We start from the raw sequence: 13,669 nt of genomic DNA on the forward strand, positions 1-13,669 counted from the left end.
TTGTGGTCATATGTTACAGAAGCCATAGGAAACGAACACATACAGGGACTATTTTGGGGCAGTTAGAAACCTTGGGAGACTTAGACCCCTTTTCTCTTCATACTACTGTTTTTTGGAAGGGTCCCTTTCCCCTTTCTGACTCATCATCCAGCAATAGGCAAATAGATATTCAGGAACTGGCAGGACAAGACGAACCGATCTGTCAGTAAAGGCTTTAGCATTCATATCTTTTATTTAAATATTTATTTCATTATTTTTAAAAGTTTTCCATCCAAAGCACGCTGTAACTGGAATCCAGCTGTCCTAGGCAATAGAAATATCAACTTGGGGTCTCCTGAGGATGGCGGATTATAGATTGCTAGAGTCAAAAAAAGATTGTCCAGTTCAACCCACCCACTTGACAGACGAGGAACTGTGGGCTGGAACGAGGTGGGGTGTCGGGATGGGAAGGGTGAGCAGGCACCAGACAGATGGCATCAGCTGGGTACCTGGCCCCGCCCTGGTTCCTCCCATCATGGCTGCTGTTGGTACTGGCTCTCAGTGGCCGTGTAGAAGTCCTCCAGCACACTCTGGATATATTCAAAGGTGGGCCGCTCCTCAGGGCGGTTCTTCCAGCAGCGTGTCATAATGTTGTAGAGCTCCTCAGGGCAGTGCTCTGGTCGAGGCATCCGGTATCCGCGCTCCAGAGCCCGGATCACCTCAGGGTTTGACATCCCTGAGAAGGAGAATTAAAAAGGGAAGGATTGGGACAGGGAAACCCCAGGTGCCTCTCCAGCAACCATCACTTCCCACCTCCCCAGGGAGCTGAGCCCCTCCCACTATGAAAGCCAGGAACCCCTTCCCAGACTCTCCTACTAGGGCAGGAGCATGGCACCCAGTTTGGACCAATGAGAGCTGAGGAGCATTCTCCCAGAGACTGCCAGGAAAAGTGTTCCTCCCTTGGAAGATACACCCTTCTTCTTTCCTACGACACTGAGAGACAACATGATCTTTGGAGCTGCGCAGCCTCCCAGGGAAGACCATCACAGACAAGCTAACCTAGAGCCCTGAGTGCTGTTGAGTGCCTAAAGCAGCCAGTCACTAACGCCAGACTCCTTGACACAGAGACCAATCACTTGCCTATTGTTTCCACCACTCTTTATTATTTTGTTACTTATGGCCTAATGCTTCCTAATGGATATAGGTTCCATAACCCATTGCCTGGTTTTTACTGATTGATGTACTCTCAAGACAAAACAGGAAGTCTATCTCAATGTCACTCTGTGAGTGGGACTATTTCCTTGTTCCATTGAAGTTTATGCGAGATATCCTTAAGAACAGTCTTCTAGGGTGACAGGCATTAAGGAGGGCAAGTGATGGGATGCCTGGGTGGCTCAGTGGTTGAGTGTCTGCCTTTGGCTCAGCGCATGATCCTGGGGTCCTGGGATCAAGTCCTGCATCGGGCTCCCAATAGGGAGCCTGCTTCTCCCTCTACCTATGTCTCTCTCTCTCTCTCTCTCTCTCTGTATATCTCTCATGAATAAATAAAATCTTTAAAAAAAGGAGGGCAAGTGATGAGATGAGCACTAGATGTTATACTATAATGTTGGCAAATCGAATTTAAATTAAAAAATTAAAAATAAACACATGCACACAAGAACAATGTTCTACATGTCTATGATGCCCAATTTTCTATTAACAGTCTATAGATCCAAACTCATATATCCAAGTGCTTCCCTGAACATCTTTACTTGGATCTTTACAAGTCACCTCAATTTTAACAGGGCCAAAACAGAACTCTTGAATTTCTACCCCCAGACCATCACCCACCTGGCTGCTCAATTAAAACCAAGAGGATCAACCTTGATTCTTCTCTCTCTTTCTCTCTCTCTCACCTTCCATAGCACCAAGTCACATTTTTACTTCTTTTGAAACATAGTATCAATCCATCCACTTACCTCTGTCTTCATCACTTCTTCCTGTCCCACTGCTGTGACTGCTACCTTCTCCCCAGCCCCCAATCCACTCCCATGCTGAAGGAACCAAAGCTTCACTTAAAGATGAAAATCAGATGCCACTTCTCTGTCTCAAACCCTCCCATGGCTTCCATATGCTTAGACTAACATCCACAGTCCACACTCTTCCCCATGACCATGGGCCCTCCAGATCTGGCCCCTGACCTCCTCGTTTACCATCTGCTCTCATTCCTTGTCTCCAGCTACCAGGCTTCCTTGCTTTTTCTTCAGGCACACCTCAAGGCCAAAGAGCTAGCAGTGCCTTCTACCTGGAATCTTTTCCCTAGTTCTTCACTAAGCTGTCTTTCAACTCAATAGGACCTGCTCTGACAGGAGCTGGGGAGCACCATAGGTGCTCCATTCACTCCCTCTCACACGCCCTGCTTCATTTTCTACTCACCAGTGATCTCCAGTTGAGAATGTGTATGCATGTTCCTCCAGGCTAGAATGTGCTCATCTCACTATATCCTCCATGCATAACACACAGAAGAAATCTGATAATAATGATGAATGAACCAACTGTCTATGCCTTTTATTTCTAATCTTCACAACCACTTCTGCAAAGTAGATAGCATTACCCATATTTTTTAAAGGTGAAGACGCTAGGGTAGGAGAAGTGAAGTGAATTTCTCAAAGTGTGATTGTTGATGGGGCAAGATTCAATTTCAGGATGGTTTATATACAAAGTCAAGGATCTGCCTTTCTCCTTCTCCCCAGTGTTCTGGCTATAGATACCCAAGAGACATCTCAACCAGAAAGGAACAGAGAATAACATTATTTTTGGAGTCTCAGGCAATCTACATACACATTGGGTATATCTTTGTACCTACATGGTCTACTCAGCATAGGGTGTTGCCCATAGGCATGGGGATAAATTCATCCATTCAACAAGTAGTTATTAAGCACCCACCATGTGCCAAGCACAGAGGTGGGCAGTGCACATATACTAGTGAGGAATATAGACATGATTCCTGGCCTCATGGATCTCAGTGTCCTGTGGGAAAAATATTAAACAAATACTACTTATCAATTGCAGTGAATGCTATGAATGAGACTGTATGGGGTCTTATGAATGAGAAGCGGGGGATGTATGATACTTTAGATGACTGCCTGGTGGGGTACAGAATGAGATGAAGCTGGAGAAATAGGCTCTGGATCATGCAGGACCTGCAAGCCATAATTAGAAGTTTGAGATTATGTCCCAATTATGATGGGAGACCATTAAAGAGAGGTAGAGAAGGGACAAGATCTGTTTCACAATCCTAGAAGGATCCTTCTGGCCTCAGGAGAGAATGGCCTATGGGGGAGAAGGGAGAAAGCAGGGAGACTGCATAGGAGGCCACCACACCATCAAGGTTGGAGATGATATCGGCCTGAATGAGGGTGGAGGCAGTGGAATTAGAAGTAAACCTGTATTTTGGAGTCAAGGGGCCAGAACCTTGGGATTGTCTGGATGTAGTAAGGGGTGAGAGAAAAGGAAGGGCCAAGCAAGCCCCCAGATTTTCAGCTTAAGAAACCAGGTGGGGGAGCCTGGGTGGCTCAGTCGGTTAAGCATCTGCCGTCAGCTGAGGTCATGATCCCAGGATCCTGGGATGGAGACCCACATAAGGCTCCCTGCTCCGTGGGGAGCCTGATTCTCCCTCCCTCTTTCTCTCTGATGCTCCTCTCTGCTCTCTCTCTCTGTCAAATAAATAAATAAATAAAATCTTAAAATAAAAAAAAGAAACTAAGTGGATGGTGGTACCTTTAACTGAGATGGGGCAGGTGTGGGGTGGTCGAGGGCAAGGATCAAGAACTGTCTGAATGGACACACTGACAACAGAAGATACCCAGGTTGGACCATGGAAGCAGCTACCAGCTGATGCCCCCTTCACTACCTGGGTAAGGGATCCGGCCGTAGGTGACGATCTCCATCAGCAGAACACCAAAGGACCAGACATCTGACTTGATGGTGAAAGAGCCAAAGTTGATAGCTTCAGGAGCTGTCCACTTGATGGGGAACTTGGCCCCTGTGGGGTTGGACAGGGCAGAGTCAGGGAGAGTCTGGAAACAGTCAGGCCTGGGTGTCTGCTAGGGTGAGGGAACAGGACAGGGGCACAGCTGCTAACATCTGTCCTCAATCTGGTCTCCACAGAAGCAAGGGCTCTCCATTCTGAGGACAGGTGTCTAGTGTGGAGAGGAGTGGGCAGAGGGGTGCGTGCTGGGGGAGCTGACACTCCGTGCCACCTGGTTGATTCAGCTGATACCCCAGCGAACTACAGATTCTGAAGAGTAGAGTCCTTGAGGACTCATATAAATGTAATCATACAATATGCAGTCTTTGTCATTTAACATGATGTTCTGAAAGTTTTTCCACGGTCAGCACGTAGCTCAGTACTTCACCCCTTTCTTGTGGCTGAATAATATGCTCTTGTTTCTTCCACTTTTTTGGCTGTTATGAATCATTGCTATTCATACAAGAGTTTGCCTGTTTCTGAATTTTATAAAAGTGGAGCTGTCCAGCATCCGCTTTTGGGGGAGTCTGATCTCTTTCATTTCAATATTCTGTCCGTGAGAGCCAACCATTTTGTTACATGGGGCATTGCTGTGTCACATTATATTGCATGAATGCACCACAATTTATATATCTGTTCCACTACTCATGGATATTTGGATTCTTCCCAGTTTTTGTCTATCATGCATAAAGTTGCTCTCACCCTTAATTTCAACATGCGCTTGGAGAACTCAGTCTAGAATTGATCAGAGTCTATGGGCCAGGACACTCTATCCAGAAGGAATCCATCAAGCTTAATAACACACAGCTAATATGGAGACAGACACATATCTTAACTGTCAACTCTCACAACTCATCCAGGTGGGTCCTCTGGGTCCCCTGGCAGTGCTCCCTACCTTCCCGAGCAGTGTATTCGTTGTCCTCGATGACACGCGCCAGGCCAAAGTCTGCAATCTTACACACCAGGGACGCAGAGACCAGGATGTTGGCGGCTCGGAGGTCTCGGTGAATGTAGTTCCTCTGCTCAATGAAGGCCATGCCTTCTGCAATCTCCCCCCCAAACAGAGACACCCTCATTTTCACATCTGGCTCAGCCCAAGATGGGTCCCATCCAAGAATACAACAGGAGCATCCAATTTTGAGAAAACAGGAAAATGTGTATGCCAGCTTTCCCTTTCTTGTGGAAGGATCCTGCTGGCATTTCTCTATCCCCTCATCTAGGCTGGGGGGGAATCTCAGGTCCTAGGCTCTTTAGGGGCTTCTCTGAGGTTCCAAGACTTCCAGATACTACTTTGAGGAAAAAACAATGGCATTATTTCCTCAGGACCTACACACACACACACACACACACACACACACATACACACACACACACCCCAGAACACTATAAGATACTCTCATCCCCAACCCTCTTTCTGGGGGACGACCTAGGTTAACATCATATTCTGCTGTATCTCTTGTACTTCCTTCATCCTCAAGCCTGGGTAGGGAAAATTCATTTATTCATTCAACAAATATCTACTGAGTGCCTCATGGGTGCCAGACATATTATTTAAACAGGTGGTGAGCCAAGCAAGACTCCTACAAGGAGTAGTAAATGCCATCAAGGATAAAGCAGGATAGGACATGAAGTGTAGAGGGCTGTTTTGGATTGAGTGGTCAGGGAAGGCTGCATTGAGGAGGTGAAATTTTAGCAAAGATCTGAGTGGTGATAATAATAAATGTATCAAATAAGAGCATTCCTGGCAGAGAGAACATCACGTGCAAATGCCCGGAGGTAGGAATGAGTTTGGGTGTTCATGGAACAGGTGGCTGAGCAGAAGTTGGCCTAGGGAGATGGGGGCTAAGGTGAGGGAGGGGAGCTGAGGTTAAGAGGGAGGCTTCTGATTGTGATGAACCTTCTAGATTTGGAGAGGAGGTTGAAGGGATAGTATTCTGAGCGCAATGGGAAGATGGTAGAAGTCCTTGAGCAGGAGTGTTGAGATGGTCTGATATATTTGAATGTCATCATGGCTGCTGAATGAATAATAGACTGTGTGGAGAATTCTTATTCACACCGGGTGCCTGGATGCCTCTGATGGAAAGATGTGGGGTATTTCCTTAGGGACCTTTTTCAAGGACTTGTGCATTAACCCTCATAAAGAGGCTTATAATTAACACCCAGACACCCAGAAAACAGCACTTATGGTTTACGAACTGGCCTTCGAGCTCCTCGAGACAGATGTTATCACAATCTCTGTTTTACCGGGGAGCTGTGTGTGGGGGGGAGACACTTTTTCCAGACCATCCCACCAAGAAAATTCCCAATGTCAGACTCCAACCAGTCTGCGGATTTCCAGTCTTTCTGCCTCATGTTGCCTCTAATTACTGCAGAACTCCAATGCTCTGGAGCTGGGTGCACCCCGCCGGGGTGGGGGTGGGGAGTAGGGGGTAGGGTGGAGCCTGGCAAGATAAACCAAACCCAAACCAGCTCAAGGTCAGACAGGCGGGTGGTGCACTTGCGAGACGTGGCCAGCAGGGGGCACCCAATAGCTACCGGAACGGAGGGGTGAGGCTTCAGACTTTCTAACAAAAACTTGAGACTGATTTTGCTTTTGGAGTAGCAAGCCAGGGCGGAGAAGAGAGGTCTTGCCTGGGCAGGGGAGGGCGAAGGGGAGGGCGATTTAGCAGGCGTCCTCAAAGAGAACAGCTAACAAGGGTATAATGTTAGTGGCAGACACTGTAGCTTAGTCATTTGTTACAAGATGATACCTGAGCTTAAAGAGCATTTGCTCTGCGCTTTGGGGGAGGTACTGTTGCTCTCAGCCATCACAGGAGAGTCATCTACAGGCAAGAAGGCTGAATCCTAGAGAAATAACCGGTCCACGTGGAGACCAGGAGTGGAACCCCGGCAGCCCCACTCAGAGTCTGTGCCCGGATCCATCACTCTACCTGGAGCTTTGGCCTTGGATTTGGCAGAGCAGGCACTAATGCTGCTGGTTTCCACTTTTTTAGTACCCGTGGGCAGATATTCACGTTATTGATTCTCGCAGGCCCTCAGTGGGGCAGGTGGGGTTACCCAATTCAGGAGACTGCAGAGGATAATGCCCAAGTAGCTCTGGAGCTGGACCTGGGGCTCTGGCTGAACTACTTCACTCCTCTGTACCTTACTTTTCTTCTCTGTAAAATGAGGACAACAATAGAACCTGCTTCTGAGGGGTCATGTGAAGATTAATCCTCTAAACCTACATCAAAGGTGTAGAACACTGGCACATAAGTATTCACTTCAGTCATGGCTATTAACGCTCCCTGCTGCGGAAGGTGGCATTCAGAGAGGTTAAGCAACTTGCTCAAAGCTACACAGGCGGAGCTGGGATCAAAACCAAAACTCGATGTGACTCCTGAGCCCCGACACTTTCACAGCGTTGCTTCTCAAGGGCTTGTTACGTGAATGGATGATGGAGAGGTTCACTGGGCTCAGGGGTTGGTCTAAGAACTAGGGTTTGATGAAGTGGTGACATTTCATGACCAGCGAGCGGGCTGCCATGATGTTGGGCATTAAAACTTGGGTTTGAAAAAAAAAAACAAAACAAAACTTGGGTTTCCTTCTGATGGTATCAGGGAACCACAGAATCAGAGCTGGAAGGGCCTCATGGGGGCTCTTCAAACTGAATCCTGCTGATACCTCAGGGTTTCCGGGGGAATATGGGGGGCAAAGCAAAAAGCACTCTCTTCAATCAGAGCAGCTGTTTTGACCTAAATTTTAAAATATTCAGCTACTGTGTAAGATTTCATTTGACCAACAGAGTTATGGCTTTATAAAAGACTTTTGAACTTGAAAAGCACAAATGTGGTCTAATTTCCTCATATGACAAATGAAGACACCAAAGCCCACACAGCACGTGGGTGACAGGACTGGGGCATGTTCTACTGCACCACCTGCCTCTCTCAGACTGGAGGTTAAGCCCTGGTCCCCAGGTTGCCTTCTTGGTCTCCCTGGGCCCTCTGCTCCGGGACATACAGGGGCCAGGAACTTCCTTCCCTCCCTTGGCTTCTGTCTTCCCCTCTGTGAAGCAGGGAGAATGGCCTTGCCCAGCCTGACTCTCCCCCAACAACATTTCTGCCAGTTTGATGGTTACAATTTAGGTACAGGCCAGACTATTGTTTCCCTAGGGATGGGGCCCATTCAAGTGAAAATGTCTTGATTTCCATATGCCTCTGGCATTTCAGATTCCAAAATTTAAAGCCTTTTTTAAATACCACTGGACATTCCCTTCTTCTCCTGGGATTTGCATACTCAAATGAGTTCTGCCTTAGGGATCTCTGGAAGGCACCGCCTTAGGCCGTTTCCCTTAACACCCTCCAGGCTGCAAACTACACCCCTCTTATCTATACCAGCCCCAGGTACCAGCTGCCCAGGCTCAGTTCTTTTGCTTTTCCCCATGGGTTTTGCACTCGCTGTTTCTTCCATTTAGAATATCTTCCTCTCTCCAATTCAGCTGCCTAACTTCCACTCATCCTTCAGGGTTCAGCCCAGAAGTCAGTTCCTCTGGGAAGCCTTCTTGAGTTTCTCCTGGACCAGGCTGAACACTCCAGCCATGTCCTCCCACAGCATCCCTTTCTTCTCCTGTTTTCCCACAGAGAGGAGAGGATGAGAGAGGACAGACACGAAAAGCACTCAAGCCGGGGGTAAGAGGAGCTGAAGAAAGTGAGAGGAAGATGAGAGAGAAAATGGGATTTTAAGAAGTGTTCCTGGGGTTTGTATACATTATTTATTTTGCTGGATACTGCATCCTTCAACACTGAGCTGGGACCACTTGCATAATGGGTGTCTTGGAGATTCAGTTGTCTAATGTCTATAAACTCTGGGAGGACAGAAATATTCTCCATTTCATTCACCGCTGGATCCCCTGACATCAACACAGTAATTTAGGCAAACTACTTCACCTCACAGTTTCCTCATCTATACTCAACTTCTTTTCGATGCCTTACTTTCCTATTCTGTAAAACAGGATGACAATTTCCTACCTGTGGGTGGACTGTTTGTTACATTGGTGACCCCCAATGGACTGTGCCTCCTGAGACTCATGCCCTTGTGCAGCCTCCTCCCACACTGACCTGGGGCTGGGCCATGGGCCATACTTTGGCCAATGAAACAGTAGCAAACATGATGGGAGCAGAAGATTCACAAGTACTTGCACATTAGGGCTTAGCCCCTGGGAACCCTCCCTCTTGGAACCTAGCTACCATGCTATGAAGAAGCTCTGGCTGGACTACTGAGTGATGAGGGGCCACAGGAGAGACACCCCACAGGATGAGCCACCGTGTTGGACATTCTAACCCAGGCAAGCTCTCAACAGAATGCATCCACACGAGTGACCTCAGTCTCATCACGTGGAGCAGAAGAGCCACCCAACCAACCCCAGTCAACACACAACATGCAAGAAATAATACACTGCTGTTGTTTTAAGCTACTAAGCTTTGGAAGAATCTGTTACATAAGAATAAATAACAAAGGGGCACCTGGGTGGCTCAGTCAGTTAAACATCTGCCTTCAGCTCAGGTTGTGATCCCAGAGTCCTGGGATAGAGTCTGCTTCTCCCTCTTCCCTCTGCCCTCCCCCACTTGTGTGCATGCTCTCTCAGATCAATAAATAAAATCTTAAAAAAAAAAAAGAATAGATAATAAAAATCCCACTGTCTAAGGCTGATGTGAGGATCAAATGAGTTAATATCTGCAAGACACATACAAAAAAGTGGACATTTGACTCTTGAACAATGTAAGGGTTAGGGGTGCCAACCCCTGCACAGCGAAAAACCCACATATAACTTCTGATTCCCCCAAAACTGAACTACTAATATCCTAATGCTGATGAGAAGCCTCAACAATACCACAAGCAATTGATTAATATGTGTTTCGTATGTTATATGTATTACACTCCATATCCTTACCATAAAGTCAGCTAGAGGAGATGTTATTAAGGAAATCATAAGAAAGAGAACATACATTTAGAGTACTGTACTCTATTCATAAAAAAAAATCTGCTTATAGGTGGACCCATCACAGTCCTAACTCACATTGTTCGAGGGTCAACTGTACACTCATATGGAGTGCTAAGCGCATGTTAGCTATTACTGCTGGCACTATTACAGTGCCTGTCCAATAAACATGTGTTAAATAAATCATTGAATTCCTGTCCCCTCCCCACTGACATCCCCCTGTAGACTCTCACCTGGGCTGAGAAGTCAATGAGTTTCGGCAATGGCTGCTTGCTGCCCTCTGAACTTTTCAGGAAATCCAGCAGGCTTCCTATGGGGAGATGAGAAGCAACACGTACTGCTCACACTGCTTTGGCCTATGGCTAAAATTGTTCAGAGTAATGGATTTTTTTTAAGATTAATTAATTAATTAATTAATCCATTCATGAGAGACGCAGAGAGGCAGAGACACAGGCAGAGGGAGAAGCAGGCTCCATGCGGAGAGCCTAATGTGGGACTCAATCCAGGGACCCGGGGATCATGACCTGAGCAGATGCTCAACCACTGAGCCACCCAGGTGTCCCCATAGTAATTTATTTAAATAAAAGTCTTTGGGACGCCTGGGTGGCTCAGCGGTTGAGCATCTGCCTTTGGTTCAGGGAGTGATCCTGGAGTCCTGGAATCGAGTCCCACATCAGACTCCCTGCATGGAGCCTGCTTCTCCCTCTGCCTATGTCTCTGTCTCTCTCTGTGTGTCTCTCATGAATAAATAAATAAAATCTTAAAAACTAAAATAAGCAGGGATGCCTGAGTGTCTCAGCGGTTGAGCACCTGCCTTTGACTCGGCGTGATCCCGGATTCCCGGGTTTGAGTCCCACGTTGGGCCCCTTGCATGGAGCCTGACTCTCCCTCTGCCTGTGTCTCTGCCTCTCTTTCTGTGTCTCTCATGAATAAATAAATAGAATATTTTTAAAAATAAGTAAGTAAATAAATAAATAAAAGTCTTTATTTACCAGTCCTAGTGTTTGTGAACTAGAATTTGAGTGTTTTAAAAACGACTTGGTGATTACTAGATGGGGGTAATCACAATTTCTTTGACCGAGATCACTTTCTAAGTCTGGATGGCTGACTGGGGCCGTGCTTTCACAGCGCTGGAAGAACTGTGTATTTAGAACACCGAAAGCGTTTTTGAGATTTCAGAATCGCACCAAATGAGGTTGTGTGAGAGGTTTGTGTTCATAAAAAAATGGGCAAGGATTGAAGATGGATGTGAAGTGGTGGCCAAAAAAAAATCCCTTGGAAACCTTGGATTGTGGGCTGGCAGGGTGGGGGAAGCCCAAAACAAATGCTTTGCCAACTCTTAATTCCAGGGCATGGGTCTACCCCAGGAAGACAGCTTGTGAGGCAGGAAGCTGCCCCAAGCCTTGAAGGCTTATCGTGAGCCCATAAGCCTCTTCTACCATCACCCAGTGGGGTTCTGGCCCCATTCCCCTCTCTTGTAGTCCCATGAGCTCCCCTTCCCCTGGCATTCCCTTAATGGTTTCATCCCGTTAACCAGGAGGGCTGGGCCATTGCTTGTGAAGGCCCAAGTACTCAAGTTCAATGGGTACTTGCTAGAAGAGCCCCTGGCCAGATTGAGGCATCTGGAGGGCAAGAACCATGTCAGGGTCACCTTTGAGTCTGCAAGTGACTAGTATGAGCCACAGCCTGCACCCTCAGCCCCCAGAGTGCAGCACCTTTGGCCATGAACTCAGTGATGATGTAGATGGGTTCCTCTGTGACTACTGCGTGCAGCTTCACCAGCTTGTCATGCTGCAGAGTCTTCATCAGGTTGGCCTCTGCCAGGAAGGCCTCCACAGACATACTCCCTGGCTTCATCGTCTTCACAGCCACCTTGGTGTGCTTGTTGTAGGTGGCTGGAACAGGAGAGGGGACAGGAAAGGTGGTCAGAACCCTCTGCTCCTTCCCCCAGCCCTGGAAGGCCCAGCCGCAGACCTGCTTCCTCTGGGACACCTTCCCTGCTCCTCTCAGCCCTCAGAGAGGGAAAAGGAGATGCAGGCTTCGGCTTGGAAAGATGTAGGTCAGAAGTCTGGTTTACCACTTCCTAGCTCTGTGCCCTTGGGCAAGTCACTTAACTTCTCTGAACTGTGATTTCCTCAACTGCAAAGTGGAAATGATCAGCATTGCCTTTCCAGAAGCTATTGCAGGAATTAAAGAATAACCTCAAAACATCACTCAGATTGTTACCTGCGTGCACACACATGCACACACACACACACCACCTTTGTTTGTCACTTACTGATATACACACATACCATCTCTGCTTAAAATGTTTTAATCTTAACACTGCCCTCAATGAAACGACCAGTCTCACCATGGTCCACAAGGCCCTGTAGGATTTGGCCTCACCCACCTTGCCAGCCTCATCCACCAAACTCCCCCTTGCCGTTTGTGCACCAGTCAGCCTGCCTATTAATCAATCTCAAGCACCCAGATCCTGCTCCTAGCACAGGGACTCAACCCAACCCACCCCTGGTTCATCTTGTTGCTCTTGTAAATTTCTTAATTATTTTTGCTTCCATTTTTGCCTTGGCTGCCAGGAAACTCAAATCTAGATTTGGGGTCTTCCTGTAGTGAGAAGCTAAGGCCTAATATAATATAATATAATATAATATAATTATATAATATTTTTACATAATATATAATTATTTACATAATTATATAATATTTTTGGTTTTCCAACCTTATCACTCAGATCCATTTTGCATGCTTCACTATACTTTCTTTGCCACATTCTCTTATTCAATGCTTGGCACACAGCAAGGTCTTGGTAAATGTAGTTGAAACGAGTGGATTTTAAACTGATTTTTTCTGCCTGAATTGTTTGCATCTCTGTAAGTTGTCTTCGCTCCCATGTGAAACATGGTGGAATGCATCAGGCCCTGGGCCAGGCACTGCATCTCCCCCACATTCTGCAAAGCAGGCATCACTGTTCTCAAGTTATTAGGAGCAGGACAGCAGGGGTGGCCCGTGCCTTTTGGGTACCCCACAATGCCCTAGCGTGTTCCTGGGTACATGACGGGTGCTCAGAGCTGCTTACTCATCTGTTGCCAACATCAACTTGCCTGGAAATCTCCAAACTACATTTCCCTACTCTTAGTTTTCTTCATCCTAAGAGGTCTCTGATTATCTCAACCAAACGGGTGGGCCACCCCAGCTCCATACAAGGGAGAAGGAGTAGATCCCTCACCCAGGACTCCTCCTTCCCAGAAGGAAGATCTAGAGCCCAACAAGCCTGGCCTCAAAGGCAAATCAGTGTTTGCATAGCAGGACAATGTGGTTACTATCAGAGGAATTGCTCCTTTATGGTTATTCAAATCTCCCCTTCTACCCTGGGTGGCATCCCCACTTTGCCTCAGTCTGTTCCTGAAAGCAAAGACCTCCCTCATCCCATCCTCCCACCACCCTCTGGCCCTGGGTCCTTACCCATCCACACTTCCCCAAACTGCCCGGCTCCGAGTTTCTTCTCCAGCTTGAGAGATTCCCGGGGGATCTCCCAGGCATCTTTCTCCCATGGCTTCTGGGGCTTGGAGGACACGCAGGGCACTGTCAGCTTCTGGCAGAGTCCATCACTCCCCTCTGGAACAGAGCTCCTGGTCAGTCGAGGGCAGCCAGCCAGAGGCTTCCCCTCGGAGGCCTCCCTGCCCCGTCCACTGCCCGGGGCC

General features: G+C 47.4%; 1 protein-coding gene across 1 annotated transcript in view; it reads right to left on the reverse strand.

Annotated features, from left to right (window-relative positions):
* Positions 1 to 282: 282 nt before the first annotated feature.
* The window catches only part of HCK (HCK proto-oncogene, Src family tyrosine kinase), a 42,022-nt gene continuing 28,635 nt past the window's right edge, over positions 283 to 13,669 (reverse strand). The window contains exons 8-13 of the mRNA XM_055302665.1: positions 13,431 to 13,583; positions 11,681 to 11,860; positions 10,199 to 10,275; positions 4,884 to 5,037; positions 3,872 to 4,003; positions 283 to 715 (exon numbers count right to left, since the gene is read on the reverse strand). Coding sequence (XP_055158640.1) covers positions 513 to 715; positions 3,872 to 4,003; positions 4,884 to 5,037; positions 10,199 to 10,275; positions 11,681 to 11,860; positions 13,431 to 13,583 — 899 coding nt within the window. The 3' untranslated portion in view covers positions 283 to 512. The remainder of the gene's footprint in view (positions 716 to 3,871; positions 4,004 to 4,883; positions 5,038 to 10,198; positions 10,276 to 11,680; positions 11,861 to 13,430; positions 13,584 to 13,669) is intronic.

Source organism: Nyctereutes procyonoides, unplaced genomic scaffold, assembly GCF_905146905.1.
Source record: "Nyctereutes procyonoides isolate TBG_1078 unplaced genomic scaffold, NYPRO_anot_genome, whole genome shotgun sequence".
NCBI classification, from domain to species: domain Eukaryota; kingdom Metazoa; phylum Chordata; class Mammalia; order Carnivora; family Canidae; genus Nyctereutes; species Nyctereutes procyonoides.